The sequence below is a fragment of the Salarias fasciatus genome, chromosome 20 (genome assembly GCF_902148845.1).
Source record: "Salarias fasciatus chromosome 20, fSalaFa1.1, whole genome shotgun sequence".
Classification (NCBI taxonomy): domain Eukaryota; kingdom Metazoa; phylum Chordata; class Actinopteri; order Blenniiformes; family Blenniidae; genus Salarias; species Salarias fasciatus.
The window spans coordinates 15,536,679-15,556,682 of NC_043764.1; the positions used below are offsets into that span (position 1 = coordinate 15,536,679).

Genomic DNA, 20,004 nt, shown 5'->3' on the forward strand with positions numbered 1-20,004 from the left:
CATTATGTTTCTCTCATTAGATATAATCTTTTTGGGATTTATGTGTATTTGTGGATCAGCAGTCATGTAAATTTCCGGGGTCAGAAGATTGAATGATTGTACTTGTCCACAAGTTAAATCACTAATTTGATGAGTGAAAGAAACATGCATCTATATCAAGATGAGGACATGTAAAACTCTGGGTGTTTTTGGTATAATTAAATATTTCAGTGAAATTTTATTCTAAAAATGGAAATCTTCAATAATTGGTCTTTCTGTCTGGTCTTTTATTCTATTTATTTATTGTTCATTTATTGTATTCTATGTTATTTCTTGATTTCATAAAAAAAAAAAAAATAGTCGCATTCTTATTGCATTTAACTTTTTCTATTGACGGTTAACCACACAGACTATGATCAGTGAGAAGTTGAGACAGCATTTCATTTTAGTTTTCATAATATAAATGCTTTTAAGGCCTAACTCCTCCAGTAAGTACAGTCAGCCACCTACTCTGTTATTCCCATTTGTATGTTGTTTCACGTTTCCAGTCTTTCAGTGAGGACGATTCCTGCCTTCATGTCTCGCTGTCAGGATGCGTACGGACCTCACTGAATGACAAACGCACAAACTAAACATGTCACGTATGCAGTGGGCGCACCGGCCCACTCGCTAAAACCCAACACTGAATTCACTGCCTCCTCAAGTAGGTGATTTCATTCCTCGAGGGGGTCAATCCACCGCAAGGGATTGTGGTCCAAACAGAATCACTTAGGCTATATCTGAAGGGACCTGAGGAAAATTGCAGAGGACTCACAGGGGAGTTGGTCTGTAAATGGAAACCCAAACGTTAACCCCACTACACTCTCTCTCTCTCTCTCTCGCCCTCTCTCTCACACACACTCTTCTCCTCCCTTCCTCCCTCCCTCCTTCTCCATTTAATCTCCTTAATTCATCCTTGCTATTGTGAACATATTGAAAGAACGATGCCGTAAAGTTGCACCACTTCAAACAGTTTATGAGCCTCAGAGGAAAGCCTGCAATAAATACTCATTTTAACTACACTGACTTCAGATCAGATCATAAGAAACGTATTGAGTGTATGATTTTTTAGCATAAACATTCATTAACTTTTCCATCACTTAGATTTTCTGAGGAAATTTGGCAGTTTTGTTAACCACTCTTGAGTAATCTTTAGAAAGTCTTTTCTTTTCTCTGTGCAGTGTGTGTGTGTGTGTGCGTGCAGTGCCGAATCTTGACCATTGCTACTTTCATAACAGTTGTTATGTATTATGCTGTTTGGCGGAGTTTATCAGAAGGTATTTAGGGGGATGAGCTGCGCCTTCCCAGCCCGACGTGTCCCGTCATCATCACAAATCTGCCCGTCTGTCAGCTCTCAGATCTTCTCTGATGAGCCCATCCATCACACAAACCTTCACGAGAGCACTCCGTCCCACTCAATAACCCCCCATCTATCCTTCCTACACTTTATTAATATAACCCACAGGGACCTGGCCCTCCTATGATGGGATGTGACAACCCTGACCAAGATCTGACCTGTCCACCTGACCCGTGGGGTTTGCATGCAGGCCCACACCGAGCATGTGCACTATTAGTGTGTGTGGATGTATAGGAAACCTGTGGCTCTCTGTGTTGCGTGCTGATGTGTAAATGTAGTTGAAAGCAGGATCTGATTGAAATATTAAACCCTCCTGCATCTGCTGAGGAAATATCTCCTCCCCCTGTGCTCCTCCTCTGACTACTTATCCGTCTTCTTCTGTTCGACCTCATTCCCCACCTTCTAGCTTTTCTCACACAGATTCAGCTAATCACATGCACACACATGCATATGTACATCTCACTGCACTTACTGCAGTTTTTTTTTCCATTCTTTAATGTGTGCAGGCCCAGATTTTTCTGCCAGATAAAATAGCTCAGAGATGGTATCATCAGAGACAGGCCGGCTCGACTAAATGGGAGCGGCAAATTGACTGTAGTATTAGGAGAGAAGGGCTTCTATCAGGCAATCTGATAGGGTCCCATTAAAAAAAGCTTGCAGATGAATATGATTAGTTTTTCATTCCTACTAATGGAAACATCTTCTGAAGAGGGGAGGAGATGAAATGTTTTGTAGTGATAGTGCCTTTGTAGCACTGATGGGATTGTTATTGCCTAATTTGGGTAGAAAGGCCATTAAAGTTCTTAGAGGGGACAATGAATGCTCTCTGTAAGTATACTCTCAGTTATGGCTTTGGACCAGTGGTTCGCTGTGTGTGTGGGCAGCGCGTCACTTTGTTTATGTGAAAACCACCCTCCACCTAAATGGAATAACATTAGGCTCTTTTTTTGCTGAAATCTGTGACTAATGAGTCTGAAGCTTCATCTCTTCTTTCTCTTTTCTCCTTAAAAATATACAGAATGGATTTTTCTTATTATGTGTTTGTGTGTTGTTTTGTGTGTATCTGTGTCGCAGTGTTTTTTTTTTTTTTTTATCTTTTACAGACTGTGACACAAGTGCTTCATTAGATTTTAAAAGGACTATCATGAACACGACTTCTTAAAAAGATTTTTGTTCATTTGTGGAGAGCCTCTCCTTGTTTTTCCAAGTCTTCGCGTAACTGCTGTATCAACTGTTGCATGTGGTTGTGTGTGTGCGTGCACGCCTGTGTGAGATCTGGCAAAAATGATGCATTTGATAAGCTCCATTTAGCGACATGTTTTGGAAAATTTGCTTTAGAAGTGGATCCAAAGTATTGACTCTCCACAGCGTCTGCAGGGTGGCCGTGAAGCACGCTGCATAAACAGCGCACATAACAAATCAGCCTAAAATGTTTTGCATTTTTATTATGATATAATTCAAGATGTGTGATATGTCTGACGGTAGATTTAGTGCGCTACATGTGCAGGCTGTTGTCTGCTTGTATGCACATACAAACACAATTATGCCTCGCAGCAACAAGTAGATTGACTGCATCTGCACTCTGCCAGGGTTATAGGGGTCCATAATGCAACAAATGCGTCGAGGGACCAGTGCCAAATGATATTCTATTCTCACGCTGTTAGTATTCACGTGCCTCTCTCAGCAAATAGCAATGACAGGTTTGTTAAGAGATCAATATTAAAAATCTCTGAAAATGCCCCCATAAAACCACAGAATTCCATGTATTTTGTATTAGATGTGCAACAATTCTATACTGTGAGAGGAAAAACCAGCAGAAAAGCCCATGGACAGACAAACTCCACACAGGAAGGTCAAGCCATAACATTATAACCACTTTGAGGAGAGGAAAATGAGATGGATTTACTGTCGGAGCTGTTGATGTGTGACTTATTTCAGCAAGCAAGTCAACATTTCATCCTTAGAGTCGATGTATAAGGAGCGACTGACAGGGTCAAAATCTGGGCCAGAATATCTGCTAAACTGCAGCTGTGTGAGTGGGTTTCTGGTCTGCAGTCAGTGCAGCAGAGCAAAGTTTCATAAGTTTATGTAATTTCTCCTGATTGATGTGCTCTCTGCACGGCTCACAGCTGAATCTCAGCCATCTCCGTCTTCTCTGTTTCTGACACTGTGTGTTGCTCTTTACAGGGGTTAATGTGATGAGACAGAGAGCAGACGGATTCCCTTGCAACACTTTTTTTGTTGCCGTCTTTCCGGCTTTGCTTCGTCTTGACTTTCAGTTCTGTCGACACAAAAGCAGAGTGTTTCCATTACAAATCGTTACCTCATTTGTCTGCGTACATCTGTAATTGGAACATGTGTACCGTGCTCATACCTTGCACTGGCAGGATAAAGAGAGTTTTATGATAAAATGGATGATTATCAAATGATTATGTGAGGAGGCTTTCTGTAGGATTTGAAATGGAGACACATGCAGCTCATGATGAAGGACAACAGATTTGTATTCGCCAGTTGGTCTTTACATAATTGTATATAATCGGCTTTGCTTTAGGGCCATTTGTTTCAGGTTTATTTGTAATCTAACTTGAGTCAGGTCTAATAAATTCAGCCAAACTTCTTGTTTAGCTGGAAAACAAGAACAAATTACCTGCTCTTTTCACTCATGAATAAGGAACGAACACCATTAGATTTAAAGGTTGCTTTTCCGGCTTAACTTGTGGGCCTTCTGAATTTCCTCTCATCTGTCTTCTATCGCTCTATTCCACTGTTCATTCCTGTTGCACCTCTTCACCCTCAGACCACTAAAAAAAAGGCAAAAGAAAGAAATTTAATATCGTAATTGTAATTGTGTTGTCTATCTTTGAGCTGCAGTCAAAATTGCTTTTGACTTGCAAATATTTCAGACTGAATCGAGCCAAGTGACTTTTGGGAAATGTTGGTGACATTCGCAGTGTCCTCCTCTCCCTCTGTGTCCTCTCTAAAGGTTAATAGCATCTGCTCTCAGTGAATGAGTTGCTGGACTTTACTGTGCCATCCAGTGACAGAGGAGGTCCTCTTTCTCTCTATCTCCCTCTCCACTCTTATGAAGGGATAGAGTCAGCAGATACGTATATATATTCATTTTTGGGGCGGATACAGACGAAACAGCCGTTCTTAAAAAGATAAAAGCTGACCGGGAGACGGATGAATGTGCGGGGAATAGAAATGCTCGGCGCTGTGAGACGTCTGTGTCTCTGTGTGATTTGAATGACCTCCGGTTTATCGTCCGTGACCAAGAGCCGGAGCTCCAGAAAGATTTTATTATGGGCATTATAAAACGCTTTACTAAATTCATGCTCACTCTCTCCCTGTCGCCTGTCGCAGGTACGGAGACATGGTCCCCAAGACGATCGCGGGGAAGATCTTCGGTTCAATCTGCTCTCTGAGCGGGGTGCTTGTAATTGCCCTGCCTGTTCCTGTCATCGTGTCCAACTTTAGCCGCATCTATCACCAGAATCAGAGAGCAGACAAGCGGCGGGCGCAGAAGATGCAGGTGAGCGCAGTTTTATTTCCCTTCAGCGGATCGTCAGAGGGTCGGACCTGCAGACCACCCGCCTGGAGGGGATTTCAGATATTTACACCCCGCAGGCTTCAGACATAACGTGCAGGCTTTTAATCACATGAACAGTGGGAACACAACACCTGTCACTTCAAGTATTCCTGTTATTGTGCACCTAACGCTTTAATATGATCAGTCACACATATTTCTTCTCAACTTTGGCCTAGATGTAGGCCACAGGTTAAATTAACTGTCAAATACTTTGTTCTTAACTGTTCTTGTTAATTTATTGTGATGACAGATTTATTTTTTTAATCAGTATTTTGGTGCCTGTCTCAGGTCACTCTCTCTTCTTTTCTTACTGCCTGGTGCCTCATCTTCACGCTGATATATGTTGAATTATGGCTCATGGAGTGAAGTTATAGGGAACATTTTGACTCTTACGACTTCAGAAACAATGGCCTCGTTAAAGAGTTGTTAAAGTTGTTGTGGGACGTCTGCTGGAAATTCAGTTTGTCTCCGATCACAGGACGCACACTTTACTGTGGTTCCAGTGAGGACACTTGGAGATGTTGCAGCTGGGACAAAATTATAACCCCCCCCCCCCAACCCCCACCCTGCCACCCTCCACCTCCCTCAGCAGGCCCCCCAATCTGGAGCATCAGAGTTTCATAAGTGTTTTCTCACATCTGTGTTTCACTACTCCCACCAACATGTTGTGGGCTGGGGAAACAATCTGTTATTCTGTCTTTGTTGTGCCTTCTCTACAACTCAGTTCTCTCTCACTCTCTGTTTTTTTTTTTTTTTTCATAGCGTCCCTCTGAGTTCAAACTTGATCTTTAACCCAGATAAACAGCCCGTGGTTGCTCGGCGTATTCAATATGTCTGGCTAATTCAAGCTGCCACTTTGCATCAGGAAGCACAGTTCTGGGAACATCTGGTGATAATATCCGTCATAAACTCAAAAGTCTCTGTGTGTGGCGCGAACACCCTCTGCAAAACTTTCCCTCAGGACAGCCGCGGCGCCCGCGAGTGAAATACAACGACGCGTGACTGTCAGCTTCGCTTCTCTGCAAAGTTTACAACGTGCTCCAAGTCGTCCGCCTTTGGCTCAGTACATTTCAATGCTGGTTCTAAATCTCAGTGCTGATTGTGTAATGAATTGCATTAAATTTGCTCTGAGGCAGCAGTGTATTCCAGGATATGCGTGGGTATGGGTATATTTTCAACTGTACCCCAGTCTCAGTGTTTATGGCATTTCAGGACTACTAAAAATACTCAATTTACTTACATACCTGAGCTTACATGATTCTGAGACTTTATATTTGAGTATGAAGTGAAGCTCTTTGAACTTCTAAAGTTTGTTCCCGTCACTGCCCCAGCAGTTGTTTCCTCATTGAACCGCTCTGTAATTCGCAGACCGCTCAGCTTTGTTCCCCTGAAAAAAACCTAAAAGACCACGCAGCCTCATTTATTTTCATGACTGTTTTTAATAAACCAAAATTCAATATACATATCATTGTATTTTCTGAGCCCGGCTGCAGCAGTTTTACCTCTTTAATTTCTCAAGAAGAAGGATTTCTTATTGGATCACCTTACATTTGTAATTGCATTATTACTGAAGAGAAAGGCTCCAGAACAGCCTCGGGGGCTTTTCGCCACCTGAAACCTCGAAACCTGTCAATTAGTGTTGGAATTAATAACATTAATAAAGTTAACGACCGCAACTTATAAAACTTTTATGAATGATCAGAAAATGGCTTGAAGGAGAACCTTGATCAAAAGCTGGTGGCTGGTGTGTCGACTGTTCATAAACGCTGATCAAGTATTAATGATCCATAAAACATGAGGAAGATTTGTTTTAAAGAACTTTTAAACTTCAATAATTACAACTACCTAAGCCCTGCAGATATCTTTGGCCTACACTGAAGGAGTCTTGCTCCTTGCTTTGATGGAACTTGTATTATTATGTGGAAAATCAAAGTCCTTCAAACCACCTTTTCTTTTGATAAAATACACAAGCAGAATGTTATCATTGCTGCAGTCTTATCCATCTTTTCAAGCTCAAATCCTAAAACAGACCATCAAAACAGTGAATATGAGAAAATTACCTTTCTAACATGTTATTTTTTTTTTGTCTGTCCTTGTGATACCTTTCTTTTTTTGTAGGTGGAACAGCAAAAACACACACAAGCGCCGATTCAGTAGCGTGTTTAGAGATCTTTTGTCTCATTTATAAAACATTGCATGACATTTTATGCTTAATCATGGCAGAAAAGACAAGGAAAAGGAATTTCGCAGAGAACGAAATAGAGGTACTTGTGGGGGAGGTGAAGGCCCCCCCAAAAAAATAGATAAATAAATATATTTGAGCAAATTCTTGAAAAGACTGTCACAGTAACCAGCAATCAATCCCTGGCTTCCCACAGTGACGATGTCTTGACAAGTAGTTCTGCGAGGCTTTTGTCACTGCGTCACTCAGTTTAATCTTTTCGATAAAACCTTCGGCCTGAATTGAATTTTCCTTCCAGTTAATGAAAACGACATGAAGTGAGGAGAGAGAGAGAGAGAGAGAGAGAGAGAGAGAGAGAGAGAGAGAGAGAGAGAGAGAGAGAGACCCACAAGCAAAAATATAAATCATCACCTATGGGTTTGGAAGTTTATGATGGATCTGTAAGACAAATTACGTTAAATTGATGGTATGACTCTGGCTTCGATTCACCAAAAATCCATCTGTGCTGCCAGTTTCCTCAGTCTCCAAAATGTTTCTGCGCAAGGATCAAAGTTGACGTACAGATAGCCACATTCTCCTGCCAAGTTTCTATCTATAAACCACAGCGATTGGCAGTCGCCTCTTTCAGGAACTATTTTGTGTGTGTATGTTTCTCAGTGAGCCCCCTGTTCTTCGGCCCGGCCTTCAGACCCTCATCATCGTCGTTCACCCAGACTGTTTCTGCTCCTTTGGAAGCCTTTCTGATTCCTTCCTTCATCAATACCTCGTTGCCTCTACCCATTACTACAGCACAACCCCACCCCCCTCTCTCTCACCCTCCGTGTGATTAACGCCATCCATCTCGCCGCATTGTTCTGCGGTCATAGTTTAAAGCTGTTTAAAGTCGTTCTACCTTGGCCTCGCCACTGCCCAGACCTAACTAACCATCAGCTTGTCTTGAAAGGCCAAGTGTGTCGGAGCAAGAGAGCAGAGTGGAGGATGTAATCTGGAATAAAAAAAACACCTTGAAACGATAAGACCAAGTGTGTCGATACACGGGGAAGAAAAGAGGAGGGAAGTGGTGATGAGGGAAGGCTAGAGGGAAGAACTGAGGTAGAGGTAAGTTGGGGGGGGGGGGGGGGGGGGGTGTGCACAGAGGAGGGGGTAGAGCTGGAGGCGATGTGTGTCCTGATGCTGCTCCTGAAATAGCTATCGCCCAGATGAGGTGTGAGCCGGGAGGAAGCCGTATGTCTGTCTGCGCTTGCGTTGGAGGGGGAATCTGTGTGCATCCACCGTGCTTCCTGTCGTTTGGGGCTTGACTTTGAGCCGCTTCCCCCTTCCTGGCAGCTTGTGCGAGCCGCAGAGCGGCGCAGCGGCCCTCACATCGGGCGGCAGCGCACCTCAAACAAGTCTCCGGCAAGCCGCCGCCGCCGCTGCAGCGCGACATGGCGGCTGTCATTAAACCGCTCTGAACGGCTCCCTCGAGCGCACGGACGTCTCTTTGGCTTGCCTGCAGTGAGGTCAGCTGTTCGCTCGAGCACCCACTTTTCTCAATTTGCTAACATCATGATTAAAAGTCTCGTCATTGACAACAGAGAAATGTTCCACCTGTATCTCTGATCCCGACGACAGGCTGCCCTACGACAAATCAGCTATGAGCACAAAGGATTACAAGAGATTTGCAAAATACATATTTTGGAGCTTTTTAAATGCAATCTCTTCCATTTCTGTTTTTAATTAGTGGAATGGATTAAATGTTTCTTATCACTTCAGCTTCGGTTCATAATGTTATGAGCATGCCAACATATTGTTCCACCTCTGGATATGAAAATGGTCTGATCTTAAACAAACTAATCCAACCTTTCACATTATTATTGTGTAGTTCCATGGATAAAATTAATACCAGTCAGATTCTAAAACCAAACGGCTTCTGTTTCCTTCAGGATGATTTCTGTAGTTCACAATAACATATTAATAGACAGATTGCTACAGACATTAAAGCCCCACGTTGGATCAACCGAACGGAATTTACTGATCCTCCATCTGGTCATCCAGCTGAAATTGTGCATTTTCTACTTTGCTTTATGACCACGTTTTATATTGTAATAGAAAATATTGACTGCTACAATAACCGGTTGAGTCAGACCAGATGTTAGCCTTTAGCTCAAGGCTTTGCATGTACAAATGGATTTCTCTTTGACACCCGTCAAACAATCCAATAGGTCCCTCTGCGTATGAAGAACTCCACTTTGTTGTATGTTACTTTCATAAAGACAAGTGTGTGTTTTATTGCCTTAAGTTAGTCACGCACGTCATATCCTCCAACACCCCATTACCCGCCTTTATGAAACATATAGTGTTCTTTAATGCTCAATAACTTTAATGACATATGACCTTCCCTGTCGTTAAACCAACCATTTAGCAAGTGTCATTGGTCATTTGCCGTGGCAAAACGTCATTTGCTCAGCGTTTATTACCAGCGAGTTCTTTCACAGAAAACCCAATCTTCCTCAGATCATTTCTTGGAGTAAGGCTATGTGTAACTGAGAGTAAAATAGGATGGTCGTTGGAGATTGCCTTTCACAGTACTTAAACGACGAGGGGAGAGCAGATGGGGGGGTGGGAAATGTTGAGGAGTGCAGCATTAGTCCCTCCGCCTTCTCTGTCCTCCTGCCCTCATTCCTTTTTTTTTTTTTTTTCCCCACCGCTTTTGGCTTTTGTCTTCCTTTCCCACCCCACCCCATCAACATCCATCTTCATTCAGGTCTAATTGTTTGCTGTTCTGGGCTCCCATTACAATTAGCCATCCATCTGGGTGGCGGTAGACAGACAGCCGCTGATCTGTCTCCCTGCACAAAGGAAAGACACATGAGGAGACCACTGGTTGCTGAAAGCGGTGAGAGGAAACTCACAGCAGAGGCACGATCCTCCCTCCCCGTAGTCTTTAGCACCTCGGTCATTGTTGCACAGTGAAATGAACGCAGACTTTCGGTCCGTCCCTTTCTTTACATTTGAGGCTATAAAGTGATCTGAAACAAAAGAGGGCGATCCGCAGTGCTTTACCGACTTGTTCTTGTTCTTCAAGGATCATTAGCATAAAGGTAATAAGATCCTCAGGTAAGAAGAAGGACTAATTCTGATAGCTGAGAATGACTTAAATGATTTAAAAGGGCGAGTGACACAGCGCTGATTAAAAAAATCACTTGGCAGGAATTAAAAGCTGTTCTGCTTATTATCGCACACACGGTCCTCTCATGGACCCGTGGATGGAGGAATGATTTGTCCTCCGTTGCTCTCAATCGGACTTACACACAGTTTACTTTGATGAATGCAAAGAACCAGCTTCCTCTCTGCAGAGAGCTGCTTTAATAAAGTGCTAAAAATCACCGAGCCTCATGAGGATTCCACACAGGATTCATGAGGATTTGTGGCCTTCAGTTTTTGTTAAAATCTTCTCTGTTGCATGGATGAAATGTGCAAGTTTTGTTTATAAGTTTGGTCATTTTTGGAATATCTTGTCGCTTTGTTGTTCACTTTGTGGAAAAAAAGGGATCAGTGACTTTTTTTAAATATTCATATTTGCGTTCCCTCTTCTTCTCCTTCGCAGCGAGACACTGCAGTCAACACTGATGCATCGTTGGCAGATTTTTAATTAATTTCAAGTCCTTTGATGCGACTGTTGACGCTACGAAATTCTGCATCGTTTCGTCAGCTCGATTCTCGACAACAGGAATCATTTTTAGCGCAGTAAAAAAAAAAATTATCTCTCTCTTTTGTGATATTTTTGTGAACAAAAGCCCCAATCGGAAGGAAAAAGCAACTTTAGAGGGCAATTTAGGACTAATGGAAAATGGTTTTAATTAAACATCACAAATGCACTCTGTGTGCACTTCTGCAAGTTTCATTAGGAGAATATAAAACTGTTCTTTCATGCGATTCAGTCTCACTTCTTCAAGGTCACTTATGTTGCAGCAGCCGTTTCTTCTGTTATTCTCATCCCAGCTTAGTGGAAAAGCATTGTATATTTTTTTTTTTCTATATTTGTAACACAACCACATATGTTGCTGCAGAAAGTTGAGTCTCCATAAGCGATGAATGTGGCCTCGGGTACAGAGCAGCACAAACAAAACACATTCCTCATTTTTTTGCCGGCTTTTTGTTTCAGTTTCTGTAAAATTTCATCCGTCATGTTCTTTTTCTTTTGTTACTACCTCCCCTTCTTCTCTTCCTGGCAATACATCTCTTGTTGAAGCAGCTGTTGTCTTCAAACTTCCTGAATAGTAAAATCAGTCGGAGCTCCAGGCTGACATGTTTGAAAGAAAACAAAAGTAAGTCCTCCTTCCCACTCACGCCCTAAATCATCTCACTGTTGTTTTTAGCTCTCTCGCGGAAGGTTAAAGTCAAAAGGTGGAGATGACTTCTGGCTGAGAGTGCTTTGCCCTTCTGGAGAATCGATAAAGTCGTCTGTAGATTGCAAGAGAGACAGACCAAAAGAGAAGAGATAGAGGTGGAGGGATGCTGATTGGCAGCGTCTCCTTGGTGGCGGTCAAGAGGTCTTTTGTGAATTTAGCTTTTTTGTGAGAAATAAAACTAACAGGAGCAATAAGCATCGGCAGAGCAGCGCTCTACAAACAGACGGTAATCCCAGTTTGGCAAAGGTATTTTCTCTCTGAGTGGTGTTAGTCTGAGGTTAAGCTGTCCAGACGAGAGGACAAGATTTTCTCTGGTTCACTTCCTGCCTCAACCAGAGTGTCGAACTTTTACCGACTCGCAGCTATTTTGTCATTTTCTCAGTATTTCTCCCATTTTCATTTATCAACCGCACAGAAGTATGCAAAATGACCAGCATTTCCAGATGAGGTGTGGAATTCATCAACTTGTACTTCCCAATGTGTGTAAATGAAAGCACAGCTCTGACCATGCTTCGGCACATAATCTAGTAATGTAAAAGTGAAACTACAAAGAGACAGCATGAAGAGAGTCACAGCAGGTACAAACGCAGCATATGTCCTCTGCTTGCTTTAATTATAAATGCACAATTAGTACTTTCATCTGGATAGACATTGTGTGAAAGGCTGTAAAAGAAGCCGTGACAGCTGGATGAAATGTATGCTGGTACTCTAAAAGTTTTGCCAAATCATGAGCTCCACAGGAAGCGAGTTTTCAAAATGCAGACGATCCGTTCGCTGAGAGCACAAAGCAGCTTCTCAGGAGGTAAATGCATCTGTTTATTCATTTTTTTTAATTTATTTATTCTCAATGACAAATAAAAATGACAATGACAAAATTCTTTTAACCATCAGTGGTATGAAAAAGTTTGGGCACCGCTGATCATTTTCAAGATTTTCCTTTTTAAATCGTTGGTTGTTCTGATCAGCAATTTCAGTTAAATACATCATATAGCAGACAAACACGGTGATGTTTGAGAAGTGAAATGAAGTTTATTAGAATTAACAGAAAGTGTGCAATAATTACTTAAAGCTCGTGTCCGGAGTTTTGAAAGAGAGAGTTTTTTTTAATCCAACGTCTCAGGTTCCGCCCTCCCTCTGCTTTCATGAGCGACCAAGCCACGCCCCTTTAATTGTGCACGCACATTATCTGTCGGGTGAAGATGAGAGCCTCCAGTCCTACAGCATCCTCCATGTTTAGCTGTTTACGGTGGATGTTCAGCAGACAGTGGATATATCCGAGGTAAGCGGGGCGGCTGCTGCGTAGCTAACTCACCTCTGCCTGGGCGAGCGGCCGTGCTCTCTGGCTGCTCTACACTTTGATTGACAGCAGGAGAATGCGGAAGCTCGAACTCTATTGGCTGACGCTGACCGGCGCTTTTTTGGATAAAACGGGGGTCTATGAGACGAAGGCGGGGCTCATAAATATTTTTTTTTTATTGCTTTATGCTAATATTATATTGTAGTATCGAACCAGACTAACACATTTAAGCTCTGTTGAAAAATGATACATACATTGGAACGGAAACTCCGGACACGAGCTTTAAGCAAAAGTAGGCAGGTGCATTAATTTGGGCACCACAACAGAAAAATGTCATCAATATTTAGTAGATCCTCCTTTGGCAGAAATATCTGCCTCTAAATGCTTCCTATAGCTGTGCCTGTGGTCTTCCATTTCCTCACTATGGTCCTCACAGTGGAAACTGACTGAATCTCTGAGCAAGCTTTTTGTATCCTTCCCCTAAACCACGATGTCATTTGAGAGTTGTGTTGAGGCGCCCATGTTGCTACTCTTCAGAGAAGATGCAAAAAGGAGAACAACTTCCAACTGGCCACCTGAAATACCTTTTCTCATGAGTGGCTTCACCTGTGTATGTAGGTCAAGGGTCAATGAGCTTACCAAACAAACTTTATGTTCCGACAATTAGTGCTAAAGGTACTCAAATCAATAAAACAACAACGGTGCCCAAATGTATGCACCTGCCTACTTTTGTTTAAGTAATTATTGCACACTTTCTGTTCATCCTATAAACTTCATTTCACTTCTTAAACATCACTGTGTTTCTTTGCTGAATGACGTAATTAACTGGAATTGCTGGTCCGAACAACCAATGATTTATACAGGAAAGTCTTGAAAATGATCAGCGGTGCCCAAACTTTTTCATACCACTTTGTGTCTTCTGGTATTCCAGTGGCAGAGTTCTCCCCTGTCCTGTGGGAAAATGGGTTTCAATTTACAGATTGGACATATTTTTATTTGGTTTTTTTGGGGGTTTTTTTTTTTTTTTTTTGGTAAAACAAATAGGTTTTTGTTGTAATTTGCACAGTATATCGGAGCCAGCGACAGGAAGAAACATAGCCATCCCAGAGCACGTCCAGCTTCTGTTCATCCTGGGATTTCTGACAAGGACTTTAAAACCAAACCACGTTTTTTCTTTTCCGTCTGGTGATCTCTCCTCTGAGCCAACAGCATTATCTGTAGTGGTTACCTTTTCCCAGGCAGTATTTCTCCTTTTGTTGGTTTTCCTAACACTTGATGTACGAAACTGTGTTTTCTGGCTCGCTTCAACCTCAATGACAAGAATTTTAGCTTAACAGAAGTTCTTCTTTTTCACCTTCTTTGGCATGATTATGACAGATAAGAAAAAAAATTATAAAGAGGTGTGATGATGCCATGTGTGATTAATTGGAGGTGTTTCTGAAGGCAAATAATCCCGAACGTGCACGAGCTTGGGACCAATCAGGATTTATCAACACTGATGACTTACTGATGTGCACACGACTCTCGTAAGCACATTTGATAAACACAGATTTTTATTTATTTTTATTTATTTTTTTTTACATTTAATTCTAAATTTCATTCATTAGAAATAATTCAGAACCTTTTCTATGCACGGTTGATAAATGAAGCTCCTGGTTCTCATAAAGACCCTCTTTGCCCTCTTCTTCCCAAATCTACTGTGTGGAAAACGCCAACCGTTTCAGTGCCTCATCCAGACAATACAGACACAAACTGCAAATAGATCAAATAAATGAATATTTAAAAATAAATCACTACAGTGACACGATGTCATGTTTGCAGTCTTTACATTGTAAAATTCCAGATCTACTGTCTTAGCTGATTCCCTGCACTTCATTTCCAAAACTTTTCGTCATGTTTTTAGCACAGCACATGGATGTATTGCAGGACGATTGTATTTCTGCTTGTTAGCATACGCTAGAGGTTTGTGTAACTCTCCAGGAATTGAATTGAAGTCAATGCAATGTTCAATCAAGGTGCGAAATCACCAAATATGTGTGTGTTTGTGTCTGTGTGTGTGTGTGCATGCTTTTGTCTGTGTGTGTATTTTATGGTAGGTATATACCTCCTAAGAAATTACTGCCTTATTGCCTCGTGGCATAAATGTCATCATGTATAAAGGCAGCTCTTCAGATGAGTGGTGGCTGCAAAATAAAATGAAACCCTTCCATGGCTGCTTATGCAGGTGTGTGTGTCTATGTGTGAGTGTGTGCGCATGTGCGCTTGCTTCCCAGGCAGGCCTGAGGCACAACCTAATCTGGTCTCAGAGCTCAATTGCTCCAGTTTCCACTCAGCCAGATCTTATATGGGCGAGGATGCAACTCACAAGGTGCAATGAATTTTTTAACTTTCAACTAAAACATGGACTTCTAATAAATCTTCCTGGCACAGTCTGCAGAGTACGGCATGAGCGCTGAGTGGATATGTTGTGTTTTTATTCAGTTGAGGATATGTGCCAGGTTAGATCCTCAACTGGCAGAAAATCCTGTAGAACTAAAGCTTTTTTTTCTTTTTTTTTTTTAGCTGGCTAACATCTTATAGATACAATCTTTAAAGAGTAATTAATCCTTAAACGTGGCTCCCTGATGGAAAGAACAGAAGGAGAGAAGAAGAAAAGTGTTTGGATCATTTTATTTGGGGCTGCTGGAGGAAACTGTTTCAGCAGGACTGAGCCTCAGTTTTCTGATTTCCTGAATATTTTGAATTTTTGAAAGCCTCAGTTCTTTCCCGGCTCGGTTTATTCAAAGCGGATTTAAATTGCAGTTTTGTCTACAGCACGTGTGCTAAGTGCCGATATTAGTGAGAGTTAACAGTGTGGAGTTTTTGGAGGTGTTATTGCGGCGCACAATATATTTGCAAAATCCAGTTGATTTTTTTTTTCCCCAAAAAAAATTTCAGTGAAATGAATAAATCACTTTGATCCAGTATTTTCTTTTGAAACTTGCCTTAGCATAAAATGTTAAGGATTTGCCATAAATTGAAGGCTATACAGGATGTACAAACAATCAATCTCAGGTTCACTCTTTAAGGAGCCCAAAAGTTTTGACCCAGCAGCTGATTTTATTCCTTAATGATGCTTCAATAAAGTCAACTGTTGCTACATTGACACACAGCTCATATCCAGGTTTTTACTGGTTGTTGCCACACTGCTTTCAAATCAGTTAAAACATGCATGAATGGTAAATAAATAGATGTGAATTCATTTACATGCATGAAAAGCAGATCCTCATTTAAACATAGAATTAACACCCGACTCATTGTCTTCTGCTCAGCTTTTATCTTGACCTTCAGATCTGCTTTGTATAGAGTAAATGTTCACATAATGTTGTTTTTCACCCTGTTAGCTGCCACATTTTAACCTTTTAACTACCACAACAAATTGATTGCACCCAATCAACATTGAAAGCAAACAGCTCTCCTGATATTTCCCTAAAGACAACATTTCTCAAATCTGATTAAAATAAAAAAAAAATAATAATAAATTCAACCCATCCAAAACATTTCAGACTGCAAATAGTAAAATGTGATTAGAGTGGAACCTTTTTGATGGGATAGACTGTACTCTGGGTATTAATAGACTTACTGAGGGAATATCAGGGTTTGAAAAGACGGCCAGATTGCAGCACGTTATATTACACAAAGACAAACTTTGCTTTGTTTTTTTTTTTTTAATTATATAACAGAGACTGCTTGCTGGTCATTCTGTTCCAGAACAGCTTTCCCTGAACTTACATCCACAGGATCCTCTGAGAGAAAATACTATTCCAAGAAATGTATTGTTTGTTCCAGATTTAATCTGCAGCAATAAACTGAGCGCTTTGATTTCTGAGGGTGTGTGTGAGTGTGTGTATGTGTGTACGTGTGTGTTTGTGTAACAGGATGTACAGGCAGTGCACAATCTTTTTTCTTTTTTTTTTTTTGCCTTTCAAGAATCCACATGCCGTCCGCAGCCTCTGTACGTACTGCAGGTGTCAGCGAATGCCCTCTCTTCATGTTTCCCCTACACTTCTCTGTCTTCTCAAGTGATGCTTCAGCAGCAATTCATGCTCAATCTGTCGCGCTGCGGCTGCGCCCGAAAGCGCAGATGGGTCTTAGACTGGAGTGCCGGGGTCCCAGAGGCTCGGGGAATCTATCAGAGAACTGCAAAAGTAGATTCAATCTAGCGGGACATGTTCTTAACATCCCTCCATTACCTCCACGCTGCCTGGCAACCGTCTCCACGGTCACCGGCTCCTGTTTGCACGGTGACCCCAGAGAGGCGATCCCATTGGCCGAGCCCAACACCGGAACATAAAGAAGGGTTATCCCAGAGGCCTGTGAGAGTGCTGTGACAGCACAAACGTACATGAAGTGTGAGGGGAGAAAAAAAAGAGAGTCAGGATAACCTGTCAAGCAGAGCTGCGGGAAGGATGTGGGAAACAAAACTATTAATGCTGCAGGGGGGAGGTAAACAACGTAAAGGGAGTCGGTGCAGTTTTTTTTGCAGATGTGCACGACGGTCAGTCCATGTGTGTGTGTGTGTGTGTTCACATGCGCGCCTCACTTGAAATTTCCTGAATCGCAGCGTGAACTATCCGCAGGTTAACAAACATTGCCGTGTTTTAAATGAAGCTCAAGTGAGAGGTCGAGCCTGCTTTTCCACTCATTACCATACGCTCACTGTGCCAGGTATGCCTGCTGGTGCCCTACAGTACATGGTTTGCATGTATATATATGGAAATTTCCCCGTGAAGGCGGCACATGCAGCACGTGAAGATAAGCAAACACAGTCAATTAACCCCTCGGCAGAGCATCAGCCTCCTGCTAAACTAGCTTTCTGTCATCATTTACACAGCTCACATTATCCCTCAGCCATTTTCTCTTGAATGAATCCATCACTTTGGTTTCAAAATGCAGACAGGAAAGCAACAAAAAAGTGGTTTCTTTGCAGCCAGTGTGTCACTATGAAGGGAAAAACGTCCAGCCTTCGAGAACGGAATGATTCAAATTACACAATATCCTTGAAAAGCTTTCGTTCTGGGAGCCGAGAGATTTATTGACGACCACAACTCCATGTAAACCTGTGTGGATGACAGTAATGTGCAATCAGAAATACAGGCTTTTCACGCGTACATTTAGAAACTACAGAATATGACAACCCATCAGGCTCGGGGGAAATTACCCACACTTTTGAAGCTAAACATGTTGGACCTGAGCACCGCATGGCCTGCAGCCGGCAAGCATGCAGCCTTGGGCTGTCCCAGGGCAGCGTGAAGCCGAGGATGAATTATTAATGCAACACAACTGCTTTACATATATTTTGAAGGTGGGGAGGCGAGAGGCTGGAGTTGTGAAGTTATAATTAGAGCTGTCATCAGCAAATGAAACAGTAACAGCATTTCTTTTTCTTATCTTTTTTGACATTGATAATGCAACCTACTAACTGTACCGCAGTGAGTCCAACTGGATGCCTTCCAGGGTCTGAAGAAGGGTGGATTCTGTTCAGCAGCATTCTGAGCAGCAGCTCAGTGTCATCAAGCATCTTTAAATTATGAGTAGACTGAGTTGAGAATCCAACAAAAAATGGTGCCAAAATGGCAAAATATGGGAGCTTCTGCTGATCTGTGCGAAGCAGATTTCTCTATGAGATATGGAGACCATCAAATACACTGTTATATTCAACCTGTTGCTGTTTTCCACTGATTGTTCATCACCTCTGCTAACTGCCTCACTTGAACATGAGAGAAACAGATGTTGGACTCTGGACTGAACTTGTAATAACTAAAGATTTTTAAATCGTGATTAAAGACGGAGCATCGTAGGAATCACGACATTATTTATTTAGCTGAGCAAAACTGCTTCCACCGAAGCTGCCATGAAGATGTGAATGTGATGCTTTGAATGCAGGACGACTGGAGCTGCAGAACACGGAGTATTTACCTGCTTCACTTCAAACTGAATCTCAACCCAAGGAGGGCTGTTTTTCTTTTCCTTTTTTTTTTTTTGTAGTCTCCATGAAACATTCATGAGTATCACTGAAGATCAGAGTCAGTTTATAACAGGAGATCAGAGTGAATAGTTTAGTATCTCATGTTGGATTTAATCAATAGCACCACGACTAAAAAGTGATGTAGCTCAACTCAGTGGGCTGTCGGGATGATACCCAGTCGTCCTGACACTGGATCGCTGCAGGCTTACGCTAACAGGTGTTTTTTTTTTTTCTTCTTCTTTTTTTCAGAAAGCCCGCTTGGCCAGGATACGAATATCCAAGACGGGAAGCTCCAGTGCCTTCCTCCACAGCAAGCGCAACGGCCTGTTCAACGAAGCTTTAGAGCTCACGGTGAGACGCGCCACAGACACCAAGAAGACGCACTCTCACTTGGTTTTTTATCGTAATCTGCAGTAACTAACTCCTTTGATGCAGACCTTGCCGGTCCGTCCTTTAATTATCGCAGCCGTCCCATCAGAGGGATCTCATTCGATGAGAGGCGGGCGTCTCTGAGCCCAGCTGGGCGGCTGAGGGAACAGGCCTCAGGCGATGCAGCAGGGAAAGTAAACACAACTCAGGGATGTTCCCTGCCACGCCGAAATGTTGCGGTTCACAGCCGCTATAGTGGCCTGGGGGCCGACACAGCACAAAAACAAGTGCTTCTTCCGCCCTCTCGCTCGCTCTCCATACGTCTCTATTGCTTTATCTCTCTTCAAGTAGCAACAGTGAGGGTGAAATCACAGCGGGACCAGTAAAGCTCAAGCTGGAGCACAATAACGCATCAGTTTATATACGACTGCCCGAGGAACCAAAACACTGAGAAGAGTGCGCAGTGGTGTGGTTATTCAAAGTGATGTATGCAAGTTTCTTATGTGTATTTACTGTACGTTCATTTCAAGTCTCCGGTTTTCTGCAGCCGAGGCTGTTCTATTGATGTTGTGTGAGATTTGGATTACTTGCCGATAATGTCAGACGACACAGAGCTTTACTGCCGCTCTGCATACAGAGAGACTCTGCGGTTAAGAAAATACAGATGTAATTAAAGTTGACAGCATCTTGCTAATATATGGTTTTATTCAGGATTTAATGTACTCTCCCTCTCAACGGCTACCCAGTTTAAAGTCAAGTAAATGCAGTGTTTGCAGCAGAGAAAGTGAATAATT

At 42.3% G+C, this 20,004-nt stretch overlaps 2 protein-coding genes across 3 annotated transcripts in view; one reads left to right on the forward strand and one right to left on the reverse strand.

Annotated features, from left to right (window-relative positions):
- The window catches only part of LOC115407807 (potassium voltage-gated channel subfamily D member 3-like), a 98,558-nt gene that overhangs the window by 73,536 nt on the left and 5,018 nt on the right, over positions 1–20,004 (forward strand). For both annotated transcript variants that reach the window (XM_030118307.1, XM_030118308.1), the window contains exons 3-4: positions 4,739–4,907; positions 19,091–19,192. In XM_030118307.1, the coding sequence (XP_029974167.1) occupies positions 4,739–4,907; positions 19,091–19,192 (271 nt within the window). The remainder of the gene's footprint in view (positions 1–4,738; positions 4,908–19,090; positions 19,193–20,004) is intronic.
- ddx20 (DEAD (Asp-Glu-Ala-Asp) box polypeptide 20) overlaps positions 4,571–20,004 on the reverse strand; it is a 32,375-nt gene continuing 16,941 nt past the window's right edge. Inside the window, exon 14 of the mRNA XM_030118306.1 lies at positions 4,571–4,582. The gene's annotated coding sequence lies outside the window, so the exon portion shown is untranslated. The remainder of the gene's footprint in view (positions 4,583–20,004) is intronic.